Raw genomic sequence first — 17,500 nt, 5'->3', positions numbered from 1 at the left:
AAGACATCAGTATTCCTCTCCAGACTAAGAGAAGGTTTGCTACTTTCAGTTCCTTTTTGTAGATCCTTTGTCACCAGTTAAGGTTCCCGTACGCTTCGTAACGTAAGACACACGAGGTCACTTCTTTCCCTCACATCAAAAGATCCCGCTACTGCTTTTAAGCTCAAGTGGATGAGGCATTAGTGCTATCCACTCAGCTCTCTCTCTCTCTCTCTCTCTCTCTCTCTCTCTCTCTCTCTCTCTCTCTCTCTCTCTCTCTCTCTTTATTCAATGGAAACAATAGACTAACTAATTAAAATCTTAAGTTAAACATCTATGTCCTTCTGTCTTCCAACGTCAGTTATCTAATTTGAGTCTAGTTTGAAATCGTAAGTCGAATTGAATTGAATATAGAATTTAGGCCAAAGACCGAACGCTGGGACCAATGAGGTCATTCAGAGCTGAAACGGAAATTGACAGCAAAAAGGTCTGAACGGTGTAACGTGAGGAAAACCTCGCAGTGCGCTGTGAATCAATTGTTAGGAGAGGGTGGAAAGTAAGATGAAGAAAGAGAATATGGAAGGAGGTACAGTAAAAGGAAGGAAAGTGGTTGCAGCTAGTGGCCGAAGGCACGCTGCAAAGAACCTAAAGTAATGCCTACAGTGCACCGCATGAGGTGCATTGACGGCACTACGGGAGAAATTGTATGTTATCCTTTTAGTTTTCTGTACAAGAAAACTATTGAGATGGATATTTTTCTGTCCATCTGCACTTTTTCTGTCCGTCCTCATATCTTCAAAAATACTGAGGCTAGAGAGCTGCAAACTGATATATTGATCATCCACCCTCCAATCATCAAACATACTAAATTGCAGCCCTCTAGCCTTAATAGCTTTCATTTTATTCCAGGTTAGAATTAGTCATGATCATGCGTCTGGCACCGCTATAACTACCAATACAAAGGCCACCACCGAGCCATGGCTGAAAGTTTCATGGGCTGCAGCTGAGAGTTTCATAGGCCTCTACTTGGAGATTCATATAGATTATTATACGCTATACATAAAACTCGATTGCGCCGAAGAAAGTTCGGTGCATTTTTATTTCTTTGTAAAAATTCCGTCATATCCTGTCTAAGTTGATCAATTTTGAATTCCACATTAAAGTTGATAATTAGGGATTGAATTCAAATGTTTCCTATATATATATATATATATATATTATATATATATATATATATCTATATAATATATATATATATATATATATATATATATATATATATATATTTATTTATTATATGCAATATTTATATAATATATAACTGATATAGATATATATATATTACTATATATATATATATATATATATAAATATATATATACATATATCTATAAATACATATGCATATATATATGTATATATATATATATATGTGTGTGTGTAATATATAAATATACACATCACAGGAAAATGATAGTCAGAAATCCAAGCGCTTTCGTCTTTACTCAGACATTGTCAAGGAGTTAATGAAGTACAATTGGAGAGAAAGGTCTCAGGTACAAAACAAGGTCAAGAATACCAGATGGTTAATTGTCAAAAGGGTAAAAATTAAAAGAGATAATCCAGGATTATCGGATATCACACGGTCACAAACCTAAACAGATTTGACCCTAACCGAAATTACGAAGTATCTTTATAGTCCAAAACATGTAAAAACTGAATATATTAATTTTGTTGCTTATATTTATCTACAACTTTTTCCATTATGAAAGTTTAAATAAACCAAGACTCAAATTTAGAACATTTCTATTATTTGACTTGGTGGAACAAGATTCAATGATATTCCTTTTAACTGTGTCATTACATGGGATTGAGGTTCTTGCTTGACTCCAGTTAATTGGATGATCTAAATCTCTCATATGTATTTAAGTTTCAATGCAATATCATAAATAGTTTTTATTTCAGCGTCAATAAACTGCGGGCTACAGACACGTAAAGCCCTTAGGAACATCCCAGAAAAAACAGAGAATTTACGTTTTGTTGGTGATTGGAGTAGTAATGAACAAAAGAGGCAATGTTAGTTGATTTCCGAAAGACTGAAAAGGTGAAATTTCTATCATTTCTATGGACAGTTACATCAAGAAAATTCAAATTACAATTTCTTTCTTCCTCTACAGTAACTTTTATAGAAAGGACTAAATTATTGAGATTATTAAGGAATTCCTGGAGATTTACGTGAACTGGCCAAATACAGAAAATATCATTCACACACCTAAACCATATAACTTTTTGAGGCAAAATTCTAGGTAAGAGTCTTGGCTCAAAAAATTCCATGTAAATATTGCTAAGGACAGGAGATAACCATCTGGTATTCTTGATCTTGTTGTGTACTTGAGACCTTTCTCTCCAATTGTATTTCATTCGCTCCTTGACAATGTCTTAGTAAAGACGAAAGCGCTTGGATTTCTGACTATCATTTTCCTGTGGTATTCGCTTATTTAATAAAGTCACATGCATCTACTGTGATTTTTTAAGCATATCTATACGTATATATATATATATATATATATATATATTCGGTATCTCTGTTGGTCAGGTATTTGATATCATAGCAACGAAGCATACATACACACACACACATACACGCACATACAGAAAACACACAAACACACCTTCCGAGATGCAAAACTTCAAAGACTTCTTTTTTTTTCCTCTCTCTTCCAGCCAACCCCACCGTGGGTCCCACAGTTCGAGTTGGGACAGGGCCCAGGGGAACAGTGGCGAGTGGAACGGAAGTAGGACCCTTCCACGAGGGAGAAATGCTCAATCTTTCTTGCACCGTCACTGGAGGTAATTTGTGCGGTGCTAGAAGAAGAGAAGAGAGAGATGAGAGAGAAGAGAGAGGCGAGGGAGAGAGATGAGAGAGAGAGAGAATGGGTCCGAGAAAGGCTCTAAACAGTCACTTGATGTCATTTTCTGTTGAGCCGATTGCCTCTTTAATTTTTGGGGAGAGAGAGAGAGAGAGAGAGAGAGAGAGACAAAATGTATGTGCACAAAAAAAGATTGTGCTTAGAACTTTGTAGTGTTTTGAATTGTATTCCTTCTTTTGAGACGTACCATTTTCCCTACATTTAGAGTTAAGTCACTCCACACTGAAAGATTTTCTAGCTCATGCCATATTCATTCCTTAATCTCTTTCCCTACTTCTCCAGCCCCTTGAATCGTGTGCCATTACGGCCTCTCTCTCTCTCTCTCTCTCTCTCTCTCTCTCTCTCTCTCTCTCTCTCTGGTTAAATTGTTTCCCTAATAAATGTGAAGTATCATTTCCCCAACTGAAACCAAGTTATCAATCCTTAACCAATATCAGTCTTTCGTGGAATTCCTATCTCAACTGACATTACTAGTTATTCTGACAGTTTCTCTTATATTATATATTTGTTTCCAATACTTGTTATCATTATTGGTTGAAAGCTGGACAGACAATAAAGACACCTGAAAAAGGATCAGGGTTCTGACCTCTTCAAAACATGCGTAATATTTACTGGCAGTGCTCGCTGGAGCATATATTATATTCATAACATTTTATTTATTCTGCTTCATAACTTCCAGATACTTAAACTCACTCTTTGACTTCCAGTTTTCATTAATTTGAAAAACTCTCTAACTCTTCACACATCTCTGAAACATCTATCGAAGTTGCAATGCATTACCACCTTAAAACAATTAACTTTTTACATATGCATTTCTGTTCATCCTGTGTTTTCTGTTTTCTTCTTTCATTTCTTTCAAATGCACACCATAACCGTTGAATTTCAAGTCAGTGGTCCTTTAAGCTCGCCCCGCATGGACAGGGTTTATCTTCTGAATAATGGTGATGATAATGGAGAAAAATCCACAGTAATGTATATGTACATATATTTAAAGATAAATCTGTACCCAAAGCTTTCGGGAAACTGTTCGATGTTCCCTTTTCAGTCTGAGAAGGGAGATTGAAAAGGGAAATTGAGCTGTTTCCCGAAAGCTTTCGGTACAGATCTATCTTTATACTTATGTACATATACATACCTGTGGATTTGTTTCTCCATTTTAAGACTCACGCTACTATGAGCATTTTTTTCTATGATGATAATATCTGGTATCCCCCATTCAATACCCCATACCTCCTTATCATACGGAGAGCTCTAACATCAATACTTTCTAGGAGTATCTAAAAATGTTCCTTTATTTCTTTCCTAAGGCTTTCCAGCGCCCTCAGTGACGTGGTGGCAGGATATCATCCTACTAGACAATAGCAGTTACGTCGTTAGTAGCAGCGGACCCCCAGAAACGGTGAACGACCTGACAGTAGGTCCACTCACCAGGGAGTCGGTCAGCCAACCTTTCACCTGTAGGTCCGAAAACAATCCTCTGTCAGCCCCCATCGACCGTACGATACACATCAAAATACACAGTGAGTTTTCGTGGAGTGGTTAATTGGAACTTTTTTCTTAGTGGAAATGAGAGATGTTTTCAGGTTGCTTTATGTCAGGTTTTCGAAGGATTTAAGTTAAAATTAACATACAATTTTATCAATACACAGTGAGTCTTTGTCGAATATTTTTTGTAATTAGAACTTTTTCCTAATTGGAATGAGAGATTTTTTTTTCAGGTTGTTTTATGTCAGGTTTTCGAAGGATTTCAGTGGAAATTTACCTAGAATTGTATCAATACAAGTGGGTCCTCGTCGAATGTTTTTTTTTTTTTTTTTTTTATAAATTTGGGACGTTTTCTTAATGGAAATAAGAGATTTTTTAGGTTCATATTTTGTCAGGTTTTCGAAGGATTTAAGGGAAATTATACCTAATATTTTTTTTTTAAATAGACGTTTTAGTTTTTCTTTTTCGATTGTTTTTTTTTAATGAGATCTTTCTTAAATGAAAATATTTTTCAAGTTCATTTTCACTCAGATTATCGAAGAATTGCAGTAAAATTATGCTTTAAATTTGCTAAAACACAAAATTGAATTTTGTTCGTCCATTTTAAATAAGATTTTAAGTGATTTCAGTGTAAGGCTTCCGTGAAACTATACCTAAAAGTTATAAATCGCCTATAGACTTTTTATTCTAAATTTCAATCAGATTTTCAAGGAAACTCGGTTAAATCTTGCTTTGAAAAATTATGAAATTATCAATATAGACTTTTTAGTTCCATTTTCAACATTTTTAAGGGGTTTCAGTGAAAGTACACCTAAAGATTTACTAGTCGAAATATAATTACTGTTTCATTTTCAATCAGACTCAAAGCGACTTCAGTGAAATCATACTTATTTCCAATCAAGTGTTCGAGGTATGACAATAAAGTTATGTCTGAAGGAGTTTACAAAACGAAAACTCGAGAATGCAATGCATGAAATACGTATGAATCACAAGTCAAACATTGCTAAATGTTTCCTGATAGAGTCCATCAGTGAAATAATCGTACTATACAAGATGTTCCACGTCCATCTCATCTTCAATATCACTTGCTATCTCTTTGGTATTCGATCTTTGTTGTTCCTTGACGCTGCGCAGAGATCTCTTACCGAACTGGCAATATGGTTACGAATCTCATCGTTCCCAAAGTAACGTAACGTTTCACTGTCTACCGTGTTTAATTAATCCTGAGAAGCTTCGTCAACAGGACTTAAAGATTAAATTTCCCTCTTCCATACCTTGGTTATTGTTATTAATATTTTTCAAACCGCTGATTTCGTCTTCTCTTTGATGCTAAGTGATTTATTTTTTTCTTGAAACATATTATTGTTTGTCAAGGAAACTTTCGCTGTTGTCGAAATTACATTGCATCAGTTTTTACAAAATGCAATTTAACGCAGTTTAGAAGTTTCGTCTTATGTCAGTAAACATAAAATTTTCCTGCTTAATATCATGTTATTATAGACAATATTGTTATAATCATTTTTGTTTTTGTTTTTTTTGCATTTTGTTCTACTTCAAAAATGTATATTAGAAAATCATATAAACAATGCATACAAATCTATCCACGTAGCCTAAATTTAAAACTAAATATCTGTCATTTTCCAAAAGGAATATCACCTGATTTCTCCACAAAACAAAACCTGACAAAAACAGCGTTGCAAACTGGCAAAACAATTTGAAGAAAAATGAAACAAGAAAATTCTCCGCCATCACAGATTGGGTGAAATCAGTTCCACGGATTTCAAACGACGCTTGATAATTTGATCAAAAACATATATGCAAATTTACCTCCTCGTGCAAAGAGCAAATGGAACATCTGAATTCATATGCGAAGATTTATTGATGTGTGTATTGCAAATGTAACGTTCCTTGTCAAATTTACGTTTATACAGAAGCTGTTGGTATGCATTGTTTGTGCATGAGAAGCCTTTCTTGAATATTTATATGTATATTATTTGTTAAATATATATTCATAAGTGCATTTTTTAATAAGTGATCATTCTTTTTGTGCTTTCGATATGTAAAATTATACATAATTTCTCTTTTACATTTATATCTTTCGTTAACCTTGACCTAAATTTCAAAGTCGAAGATCGACTGACAGGCGAATATTTTAGCTTTATTTTCTCCAGGTCCTAAAACCTATGATAGTCAGAGCTATCTGATACTAACAGTCTTTTCCATGAAATATAATAGTTTTCCCCCCGAAGGCGAAAACAAAACTTTTATCGACCCTAAACCTGTTATTCTGGTATTATCTTCTTACAAATTTATTATACATTTCTTTATAAAAAAAATGTATTACTTTTGATCTTTGACTTAAAAAAAATATTATATTACAATGATTTTTTTTTCAGCCGTGTTTGTTTATGTAAGCTCTTCATTAATATCTCAAATAGATTATACATTTCATTTCAACAAAAACAATTACATATATAAATAACTTTTATATTACGATGATGTTACTTCAGTGCAATTGTTTTAATGTAACGCTTGTAACCTTAATAGCTTTTTATACATGTCAAAGTTTCCAGCTGATTGATATTATTTTATCTGAATATTCCGTTCATCAGTGATGTAATATTTTTAAAAAATGAAATATATTATACCTAGGAGGCAGTAGAGTGAGGTAAAATCCCCATTCTATCTCTCTCTCTCTCTCTCTTCTCTCTCTCTTCTCTCTCTCTCTCTCTCTCTCTCCCTACAGTATGTTAACTGTCGCTTTCTTTCCTTGATAGCAGCAATTATATATATATATATATATATATATATATATATATATATATATATATATATATATATATAATTATTTAATTTAGTAATGTTTATATCTTATTCTCAACAATATACCAAGATTTACATGAAGACTTGGTCCTTATTTACCCCAAACAACAACAACAACAACAACAATAATAATAATAATAATAATAATAATAATAATAATAATAATAATAATAATAATAATAATATAATACAAATAATAATAATAATAATAATATGTCAGGAGACCCTCTCGTAGGCAAGTTTTTGTTTAAAAAATAAAATTGGTTGCTACTACAGCACTATTAAACTTGTAGAGAGTCTTCTCTATTTTCTGATGACAGCTTTTTCTCTGTTACTAGATTGGCGAGCAACACGCCAAAGGGGATGGTAAAATTCAGTTGAGTCATTTTGGTGTTTATTATTGCTTATACAATGCTCTCTCTCTAAGCAATAATAAACACTAAAATGGCTCAATTTTACGATGCCCTTTGGTGCGTTGCTCACCAGTCTAAGCAACAGAGAGAAAGCTGTCATCAGAAAAATAGAGAAGACTCTCTACGAGATTAATAATGCTGAAGCAGCAACCATTTTTACAATAATAATAATAATAATAATAATAATAATAATAATAATAATAATAATAATAATAATAATAATAATAATAAAATAATAATAATAATAAGATAATAATAATAATAATAATAATAATAATAATAATAATTAGGGGGGAAAATCTCTATCGCGAGAGTATATATAATATTCTAAAGGGTCCACAATAATACCAAGTGTTAAGAGTCCGTCTTAAGAATTATACACGGACTCTTAACACTTTGTATTATTGTGGACCCTTTAGAACAAAATACTAATAATAATAATAATAATAATAACAGCAAAATCATTACCATTACATTATAGATTAAGAAAACATTTACACCCTTAATACCTTCCCTAACAAAGAGACGAACGACCTATGAAAGAAAATGAAAAAAAAGTTCTAAAACTGTATCTCTTTCCTTTTCCAGTGGCTCCCCAAAAAGTCATATTACCGGATTCGGCCACAGTAAGAGCTGGCCTGGAAGAGAGGCTGGAGTGCAGAGCAAAAGGCGCTTACCCTGAGGCCAACATCACTTGGTACCTCGATGGCAGACCTCTGGATTTCACGTCGAAAGAGGTAAGTGTGTCTCCCGGTTGAAGGTTTTTTTTCATTTTTCAGTTTTTTTTTTTTATATAATGAGGTAAGTTAGAAACGTTTTTATGTTTGTCCTTATTTATCAGAATGTTTTATTTGTTTGTATTTTTATAAAATATACAACGTACACACATTTAGTTTTTTCACAAAGTTTGTTCTTACTTTTATTATTTTTAGAAAATGTGATAAGATACAAACGTTCCATATTTTTTTTTAAATTTTATCTTTTTGGTTTCTTCATTCTATAAAGTGCGATAAGGTAGAAACGCTTTCTGTTTTTTTATGCTATTAGTATAGAAAGTATGATGAGAAGCTGATGAACTAAATAATCATTCATCTATTCATATATTCTGTTAGGAAGATGAATAGGCGAATAGAATGGTTCATGAACAATAACGTTTTCCAAGTTTTTTTTTAGGACATTCATTTTATTTCTCTTATAAATATGATAAGGTGATGTTAAAGTAAACACAAAAAAATAAACGTTGTTGGCATATTCTTTTTTTAATTGAACTTAGAATAGATCATTATAGCATCTTCCGAGTAGTAAAGATGACTGTGTTGAATTCTGAGTATTTCAAATATACATTCTTAGCCAGGCCATTGGTAACTTTATTACTTCAGTAATCTCACTTAAATAATAAGTAATTTACAAGTATAAAGTTCCTCGTATCCAAACTATTGACTATTTCACAAATTCCATGACTTCACATAATTTATCTAGGTAAATTGGAAATAACAAGATATGGTTACCTTATGAGACCTATAAAGTAATCCTGAGCCATTACATCAGAGACAAACAAATTGAGACTCAAGGGAATTATCTAAATATTTGTTTATTTATTTATTTATTTATTTATTTATTTATTTATTTATTTATTTATTTATTTATTTATTTATTTAGACGCGGCAAATAGGAAGCGATACAGTTTCGTGGGTTCGGTTCGTGGCGAGCCCCAAAATCAACAAGGCCACCCTTACCTGTACTGGATCGTCTCCCACCCTTCCAGATCCCCCAGTGTCTACCAGCGTGACCCTGAACGTGACACGTAAGTTATCATAGATGTACTTTTAAAAAGAATATTTTTTTCAAGGACTTTTGTTTCTAAGGACCTGTTGGGAATATCCTTAGAAGCCCTTTTACTAAACATTTTTCTGAGGACGTTTGGGTAATATAACAGAAGCACTTTTGCACAACAATATTTTTCTAAGAACATTTTAGCAACATTTTTAGAACCACTTTTGCACAACCATATTTCTCTAAAGACCTTTGAGCATAATTTTTAGAAGCACTTTTACACAACAATATTTTTTCGAAGGACCTTTGAGCAATATTTTCAGAAGTCCTTTTATACAATATCTTTCTAAGGCCCTCTAGGCAATATTTTTAGAAGTACTTTTACACAAAAATATTTTTCTAAGAACCTTTTTGCAATATTTTTAGAACAACTTTTACACAACAATATTTTTCTATTAGGACCACTGGGTAATATATCCAGAAGCACTTTTACACAACAAAGTTTTTCTGACAACATTTGAGCAATATTTTTAGAAGTACTTGTACACAACAATATTTTTCGAAGGAATTTGGGTAATATTCTTAGAAGCACTTTTACACAACAATATTTTTCTTAAGGACCTCTGGGTAATATTTCCAGAGGCACTTTTGCACAGCAATGTTTTTTTTCTAAGAACATTTGAGCAATATTTTTAGAAGTATTTTTACACAATTATATTTTTCTAAGGGCATTTGGGGAATATTTTCTGGAACACTTTTACACAAATAATAGTTGTTCTAGGTACTTTTGGGCAATATATTTACAAGCATTTTTACACAATGATATTTTCTAAAGACATTTGGGTAATAATTTTAGAAGCACTTATTACAAAAATGTTGACAGGTTTATATGCTTGAAGTACATTTTTTTAGTAAACTGATGTGATGTAAGAAATACATTATATTTTATTTTTCCTTATTTTATGAAAAAGGTTCCTTGGCTTTTGTAATATTACAGAAACTTAGACATATTTTTTAAGAAATATATTATAGTCTATAATTTATTGTGAGTTATAAATTATCTCATATATTTTGTGAAAAAAAGTAGCTTGGGTTGTCAATTATTACAAAAAACTTACAGTGTTCTTATAATAAATTCACATATTTCAAAAACACTTTTATTTTTAGCAAATGTTTTGTTTGATTTATGACAGATACACACAGACACACACATACACACACATCACACGCATACGTATACACACACATACACACACACACACACATATTTATATATATATATATATATTATATATATATATGTGTGTGTGTGTGTGTGTGTGTGTGTGTGTGAATAATTATCACATCACCGTGATTCATATATATCATTCGAGGTACAAATGTCCTTTAATATCTAATTCGCTCTACTCGGAATTGATATATTTTTCATATATGTACGAAGGGGAATTTTTAGTTGATAATAATTTTGTCCCCTCATGGGATCGAACCACCGTCCAGTGGACGGGAACGAATAGGACGGTCAGTAACGTTATCAAGTCAGCCAACTTGATAATGTCATCGTCCGTCCTGATTTCGTTCCCGTCCACTGGACGGTGGTTCGATCCCATGAGGGGACAAAATTATTATCAACTAAAAAATTCTCCTTCGGTACATATATGAAAATATATCAATTCCGAGGTAGAGCGAATTAGATATTAAAGGACATTTGTAACTCGAATGATATATATATATATATATATATATATATATATATATATATATATATATATATATATATATATATATATATTTATATATTTAAATCACGAAAAGGTAAAAACGTGGACGATCATACGAACAAAGTTACAGCCACGAAGGAAAGAATGAGACGAACTCCAGCAATGAATTACATGTAAAATAACTATGAAAATTTTAGGAACTTCACACAAATTCTCACAACACGCGAAGTCTCCCCTTCGAAACTCATCGCCAAAATGAGCCCCCGAAAAAAAGTAGCCAACAACCGCATTATAAGAAAGAATCGCCCTGAAACGGACATTGAGAATGACCTAGAACTTATAAACAATCTAAAAAAAACGTGTTTTTTTCGGAAACGCCAGGCTTATAAACAATCTAAAAACATGTTTTTTCAAAAACATCAAGGCTCGTAAACAATTTAAAAACATGTTTTTCAGAGACCAAGTTTCTATCCATTCATACGTTTTCCGTTCTTGGGCGAGGCCATCATCTCTTAAGTTCATGAATATTATGGGAAACTAAGGCTTTGGCGTGGAAAAGGGATCGTGTGTGCCTGGTCGTTAATGCTTCCCATCGTCGATAAAGTTTGCCTCTTAGCGAGAGGAATAATCGTAGAGATGAGGTCTTACCGGGAAAGTTCCGAGATAGAATGGAATGGGGATTGCTTCCGCCATTGCCAGGGGCGGCTGCTGCTGCTGCTGCTGCTACACTGCTACCTGGTGTTGGGTGGTGGTCTGGGTACTGGCGATTTTGCAGTTTCTTGTATTTTGTAATGGTGTTTAGTACCTGCAAGTAGAAATCAGTATTTTTGCCTTAAATAAATTATCATGTGTTAACTTAGTAGTTCAATGAATATCATATTCAGAAGATTATTAACATATATTTCTATATATAATTACAACCGTGAGCCTATCTCCCTTAGAGGTGGAGTCCTAGATGATCATGGAGCTTTTTTGATGATAACGTCTTGAATGTTAACCAGCCAAGCACTGACACGACCTAAGTGTGTGTATATATATATGTATGTATATATATATATATATATATATATATATATATATATATATATATATATATATATATATATATATATATTATATATATATTATGTTACATGGAAGGACTTTTTATAAATAAATCCAGATTATTAAAAACTATATCTTCTGGCACACAATAAAAGTAACAGAATAAATAAATATAAAGATAGCTGAATAAACAAGTATGTCGTAGAAAAATATATATAAAAAAGGCTTACGCTTTTGCGGTTATATTCAGAAGAGACAATATACTACTCTTGATGCCCGGGAAAGCTATATCCCATATGGACTTGATTCAATATTCTCCTGTCTCACGAGAGCCAGTAATTCAGTTTTATTCTTCCTCTTCTCCCTTTTCGCTGCATTCTGATTTCTTATTCCTCCCTCCCACCCCTCTCCTCGCAGTCCCCGCTACCCACTACTTCTCTACTTCCTTATCCGAGGGACCCAATCTGAGGGAGTGCTCCTAACACTTTTGAGTCTCCGATCTTTTTCTGGTGGGAGCCCACCTAATGCTGGGCTGCATATGTGAGATTTGTAATATCCTTTGCCCGAGTGCAGAGGAACAGGAGGAGGTCACGATGGAGAGATAGTCGTTCGTTTGGCCCTCAGCCCACATCATTCTCTCTCTCTCTCTCTCTCTCTCTCGCTTGACGTATCTATGTATCAACTTATGTACTGCAGATCTATAAACCCAAAACCAAATTCTCTCTCTCTCTCTCTCTCTCTCTCTCTCTCTCTCTCTCTCTCTCTCTCTCTCTCTCTCTCTTGACGTATCTATGTATCAACTTATGTACTGCAGATCTATAAACCCGAAAACAAAATTCTCTCTCTCTCTCTCTCTCTCTCTCTCTCTCTCTCTCTCTCTCTTGACGTTCTATGTATCAACTTATGTAATGCAGATCTATAAACCCGAAAACAAAATTCTCTCTCTCTCTCTCTCTCTCTCTCTCTCTCTCTCTCTCTTGACGTATCTATGTATCAACTTCTGTACTGCAGATTTACAAACCCAAAAACAAAATTCTCTCTCTCTCTCTCTCTCTCTCTCTCTCTCTCTCTCTCTCTCTCTCTCTCTTCTCTCGACATATTTATGTATCAGCTTTTCTTATGCATATCTATAACCCAAAAGCTAAATCTCTCTCTCTCTCTCTCTCTCTCTCTCTCTCTCTCTCTCTCTCTCTCTCTCCTTGTGATGTATTATTATTATTATTATTATTATTATTATTATTATTATTATTATTATTATTATTTTATTATTATTATCATGAACCATATCCGTAGGAATCAAGCCCTCTGGAGCCATTGACTCAAAATTCAAGCTTCCAAAGAATAAGGTGTCCATTTGAAAGATGTGAGTGGGTTAGTTTCCATTTAGGAAGCAAACCAGAGTTACATGGTAACTAGGCTGGTAACTGAAATAAGGGGTTCATATACCGTAGACATTTCCTACTTCTGGAGAAACTCGTCGTTAGCACTGTTCTAGTCATAATAATGACAATAGAAATAACTGAGAAGGAAAAATTACCTTAGATCGTATATTCGTTCTAGTAAATGTTCGAATTAAACGCCTAATAATTATGTATTATGCCTAAATATTTCCCATTTTCTTCCATCAGATGCCCCAGAAGTCTCCCTCAAACTCGGGTCATCCTTGAAGCCAGACCACATTAGACAAGGAGATGACATTTACTTCGACTGTCACACGGAGGCCAATCCTCCAGTCCAGAAGATTGGGTGGTACAAAGAGGTAAGATTAAAACAGCTCTTTGAATTTCTTTTATTTTTAGCGATGAGTTATGGAAAGTGGTCTAATTTGACCTCTAATTATGATTTATAGTTTTGAGTCTGGATTTCAGTATTTTTTTTATTTGTTCTTTCAATTTTAGCTTTTCCTCTCTCTCTCTCTCTCTCTCTCTCTCTCTCTCTCTCTCTCTCTCTCTCTGTGAAAAATTTAACTCAAAAAACAGTGAGAAGAAACAGGTATAATATCGAATGTTACGAAAGATTTGAAGTATTATTTTGATTCTCTCAGTCTCTCTCTCTTTCTCTCTTAACAAAATAAAATTCACCCAAAAAAAGAGTAAAAAGAAACTGAAATAATATCGAATGTTACGTAAGGTTTGAAGTATTATTTTGACTTTCTCTCTCTCTCTCTCTCTCTCTCTCTCTCTCTCTCTCTCTCTCTCTCTCACCCAAAAAAGAGTAAAAAGAAACAGAAATAATATCAACTGTCACGAAAGATTTGAAGTATTATTTTGACTCTCTCTCTCTCTCTCTCTCTCTCTCTCTCTCTCTCTCTCTCTCTCAGTTTCCATTTACAGTTCCATTTTTATGAAAGGAAGCATAATACCCTTTATGCTTCAGTGAATCCAAAAGCATTAACTGCTTATTTTAACAAAGTAGAATTTTTTTCACGTTAATTCCCTGTCCTTTGCCAGTGTTCTATAGAGGGTTATTCAGTGTAGATATCAACATGTTTATCTCCTCCATAAAAGCCTTTGGCTATTATTCATAGATTACAGCAATCCTATTACGTTCATGAACAGCGCACGAGGATCAGTGGACATCCGGTTGCGTCATATTGAACACTTCAAAAGACAATCGAATATCTAACATAAAAATCATGATAGGGAACGATCTACTTTTATATATAAAAAAACTTCGAACACCATAATACTCGTGACAGAAAAATGAATTTATAAATCAATCACGTATGACGCCTTTGCCTTACAAAAATAGTTCTGATGCAGGTATTAAGAATTAAGAATCTTGCTGTGATAAAGTTGTACAAAGTATTAGAAATTCATAGTATATAGTTCTGCTAACGACATGAAAGTTCGTAGAAGGAAAAATAAATCGATCAGTCAATCAGGTGTCGTCATTTCGTCTCACAGAAATGGTTCTGGAGCAGATACTAAATATCTTTATGTAGTAAGGTTACGAAGTGCATAGAAATATATAATAATGGTTTAGAAAAATAGCATAAACATTAATGGGAGGGAAACGTGAACTAAAATAGTAAGTTATGACTTAGGTGTTATTTTGATGAAAGATTATGTTGAAGTAAATACTGCAATTACTACATGCTAATGCTTTTTTTACATGAAGATATTGGTGAAAGATTATGTTGAAGTAATTACTGCAATTGCTGCATGCTAATGCTTTTTTTTAGATGAAAATTAATTGCAACGGACAATAAAAGTCTTTTGCCTGTAAAACAGGATATATATAGATATATATATATATAAAGAGAGAGAGAGAGAGAGAGAGAGAGAGAGAGAGAGAGAGAGAGAGAGAGAGAGAGAGAGAGAGCAAAAATGTCGTTTGCTTGTAAAACAGAAAACATAAATAAGTAGTGAGAGAGAGTGACAGAGAGAGCAAAAAAGTAGTTTGCCTATAAAACAGGATAGAGAGAGAGAGAGAGAGAGAGAGAGAGAGAGAGAGAGCGAGAGAGGGTTACACGGAGTTACAAGGATTAGGTCTCAAAGACTTGTTAGTCCATCCGAGGAGACCTTGTGCGCTCACTTATCTGTAGGAGCAGGTTTTACTGTGCATTCATAGTGTCCTAATGATTTTGACTAGCTTTTTTTTAAACTCTTCTACACTGTTGCTGTTTACAACTTCTGGTGGCAGTTTATTCCATGTGTCACATATCTTGTATGTAAAGAAGTTCGCATAATGGGATGTGTTGTATCTCTTCTGTTCTAATTTCCATCCATTATTTCTTGTTTGGTTTTCGTTTAATGTAAATAGGTTACTGTCTACTTTTGTTATGCCTTCAGTATTTTAAATGTTTATATTAGTTGTCCTCGCAATCGTCGTGTTTCTAAGTCATACATGCTCAGGTTCTCTAGTCGTCTTCGGTAACCTATTTGCCTGATGGATGGAATTAACTTTGTGGCTCTTGCTTGTACTCCTTCTAATCTATTTATGTCTTTTCTTAGTGTTAGTGACCAAAACTGTACTGCATATTCAAGACGGGGTCTAACTATTGATGTGGACAGCTGCAGCACCGTTTCCTTGTTTCTGTATTTGAACTGCCTCTTTATGTATCCCATTAGTTTCTGTGCCTTCTTTTCTGCTTTTATGCACTGTTTTGTGGATTTTAAGTCCTTGGTAATAATGACTCTAAGGTCCTCCTCTTGTTCTACACTATTAATATCATTCCCGAGCAGCAAGTAGCTGGCATGAGGGTTGTTTGTTCCTATTTGTAACACTTTATACTTATCTACGTTAGAAGGCATTTGCCATTTTTTTTACCACTCTCCTATTTTCATTAGATCCTTTCGTAAACGTTCCACTGCATCTGGGTCTGCTGCATTTACACCTATTTTGGTGTGTGTCATCTGCAAATTAGGCTATCTTGCTAGTTAAGACTACATCAATGTCATTAATGTAAATCAAAAACAAGAGACGGCCAAGGATAGAACCCTGGGGAACTCCGCTTGTTACATCTGCCCATTCTGATTCTTCACCATCTGTTTTCTGTAAGTTTGCTCTACTACTGTCGTAAATACCAAGCATATTATGAAAAAACTCCAAGAGGTTTGATAGGCAGGATCTGTTTTGTCTGTTTAACAACAAATTGTTTCTATCTATGTGATCCACAATTCTATCTGCAATTATGGACTCAAAAAACTTGCAAACGACAGACGTTAGGCAGATTGGTCTATAATTTCCCGGCTCTTCGCTTGAACCTTTTTTGTAGACTGGGGCACATTTCCTAGGCTCCATCCTTTTGGTGCCTTTCTTTGTACAGCACTTTTCCTGTAGAGTTTATATAGGTGAGGCACTATCTCCTCTTTTAGCTCTTTAATTTCTCTTGGATGAATCCCATCCGGGACAGGAGATTTGAACTTGCTTAGTTTGTCTATTTTGTTTTTAATGTCCTTTTCTGTAAATATTATTTTGTCCAGTGGTTCTGGCCCTTCATATTTAATAGCAGGTTCCGGTATTGAGGTAGTGTCTTCAGTTGTGAATACACTAATAAAAAATTTATTCAGTAACTCTGCTTTTTCCAAGTCTGAGTTCGCCAGGTTACCTCTATTGTCCCTTAGGGGACCTATGCTATCTTTTATTGGTTTCCTACTATTAACATGCGCAAAGAATTCTTTTGAGAGAGAGAAAGAAAGCAAAAAAGTCGTCCTGTAAAACAGGATATACAAAGAATCAGTGAGAGAGAGAGAGAAGAGAGAGAGAGAGGAGAGAGAGAGAGAGAGAGAGAGAGAGATTAGATATAGCCAAGTTTTCTGATTTCCAGCCTTCGTCCCCTTCCGCCCTTAAGAAATCAAAGCCGAATAATCCATGGTGGCTCTAATGAGGA

At 33.9% G+C, this 17,500-nt stretch overlaps 1 protein-coding gene across 1 annotated transcript in view; it reads left to right on the top strand.

Moving 5' to 3' along the window:
• Positions 1 to 17,500, top strand: part of LOC135209705 (uncharacterized) — a 122,919-nt gene that overhangs the window by 80,226 nt on the left and 25,193 nt on the right. The window contains exons 6-10 of the mRNA XM_064242468.1: positions 2,704 to 2,829; positions 4,217 to 4,429; positions 8,219 to 8,367; positions 9,290 to 9,434; positions 13,794 to 13,924. Coding sequence (XP_064098538.1) covers positions 2,704 to 2,829; positions 4,217 to 4,429; positions 8,219 to 8,367; positions 9,290 to 9,434; positions 13,794 to 13,924 — 764 coding nt within the window. The remainder of the gene's footprint in view (positions 1 to 2,703; positions 2,830 to 4,216; positions 4,430 to 8,218; positions 8,368 to 9,289; positions 9,435 to 13,793; positions 13,925 to 17,500) is intronic.

This window comes from Macrobrachium nipponense, chromosome 38, assembly GCF_015104395.2.
Source record: "Macrobrachium nipponense isolate FS-2020 chromosome 38, ASM1510439v2, whole genome shotgun sequence".
Classification (NCBI taxonomy): domain Eukaryota; kingdom Metazoa; phylum Arthropoda; class Malacostraca; order Decapoda; family Palaemonidae; genus Macrobrachium; species Macrobrachium nipponense.
This window is presented reverse-complemented; position numbering and strand designations above follow the sequence as displayed.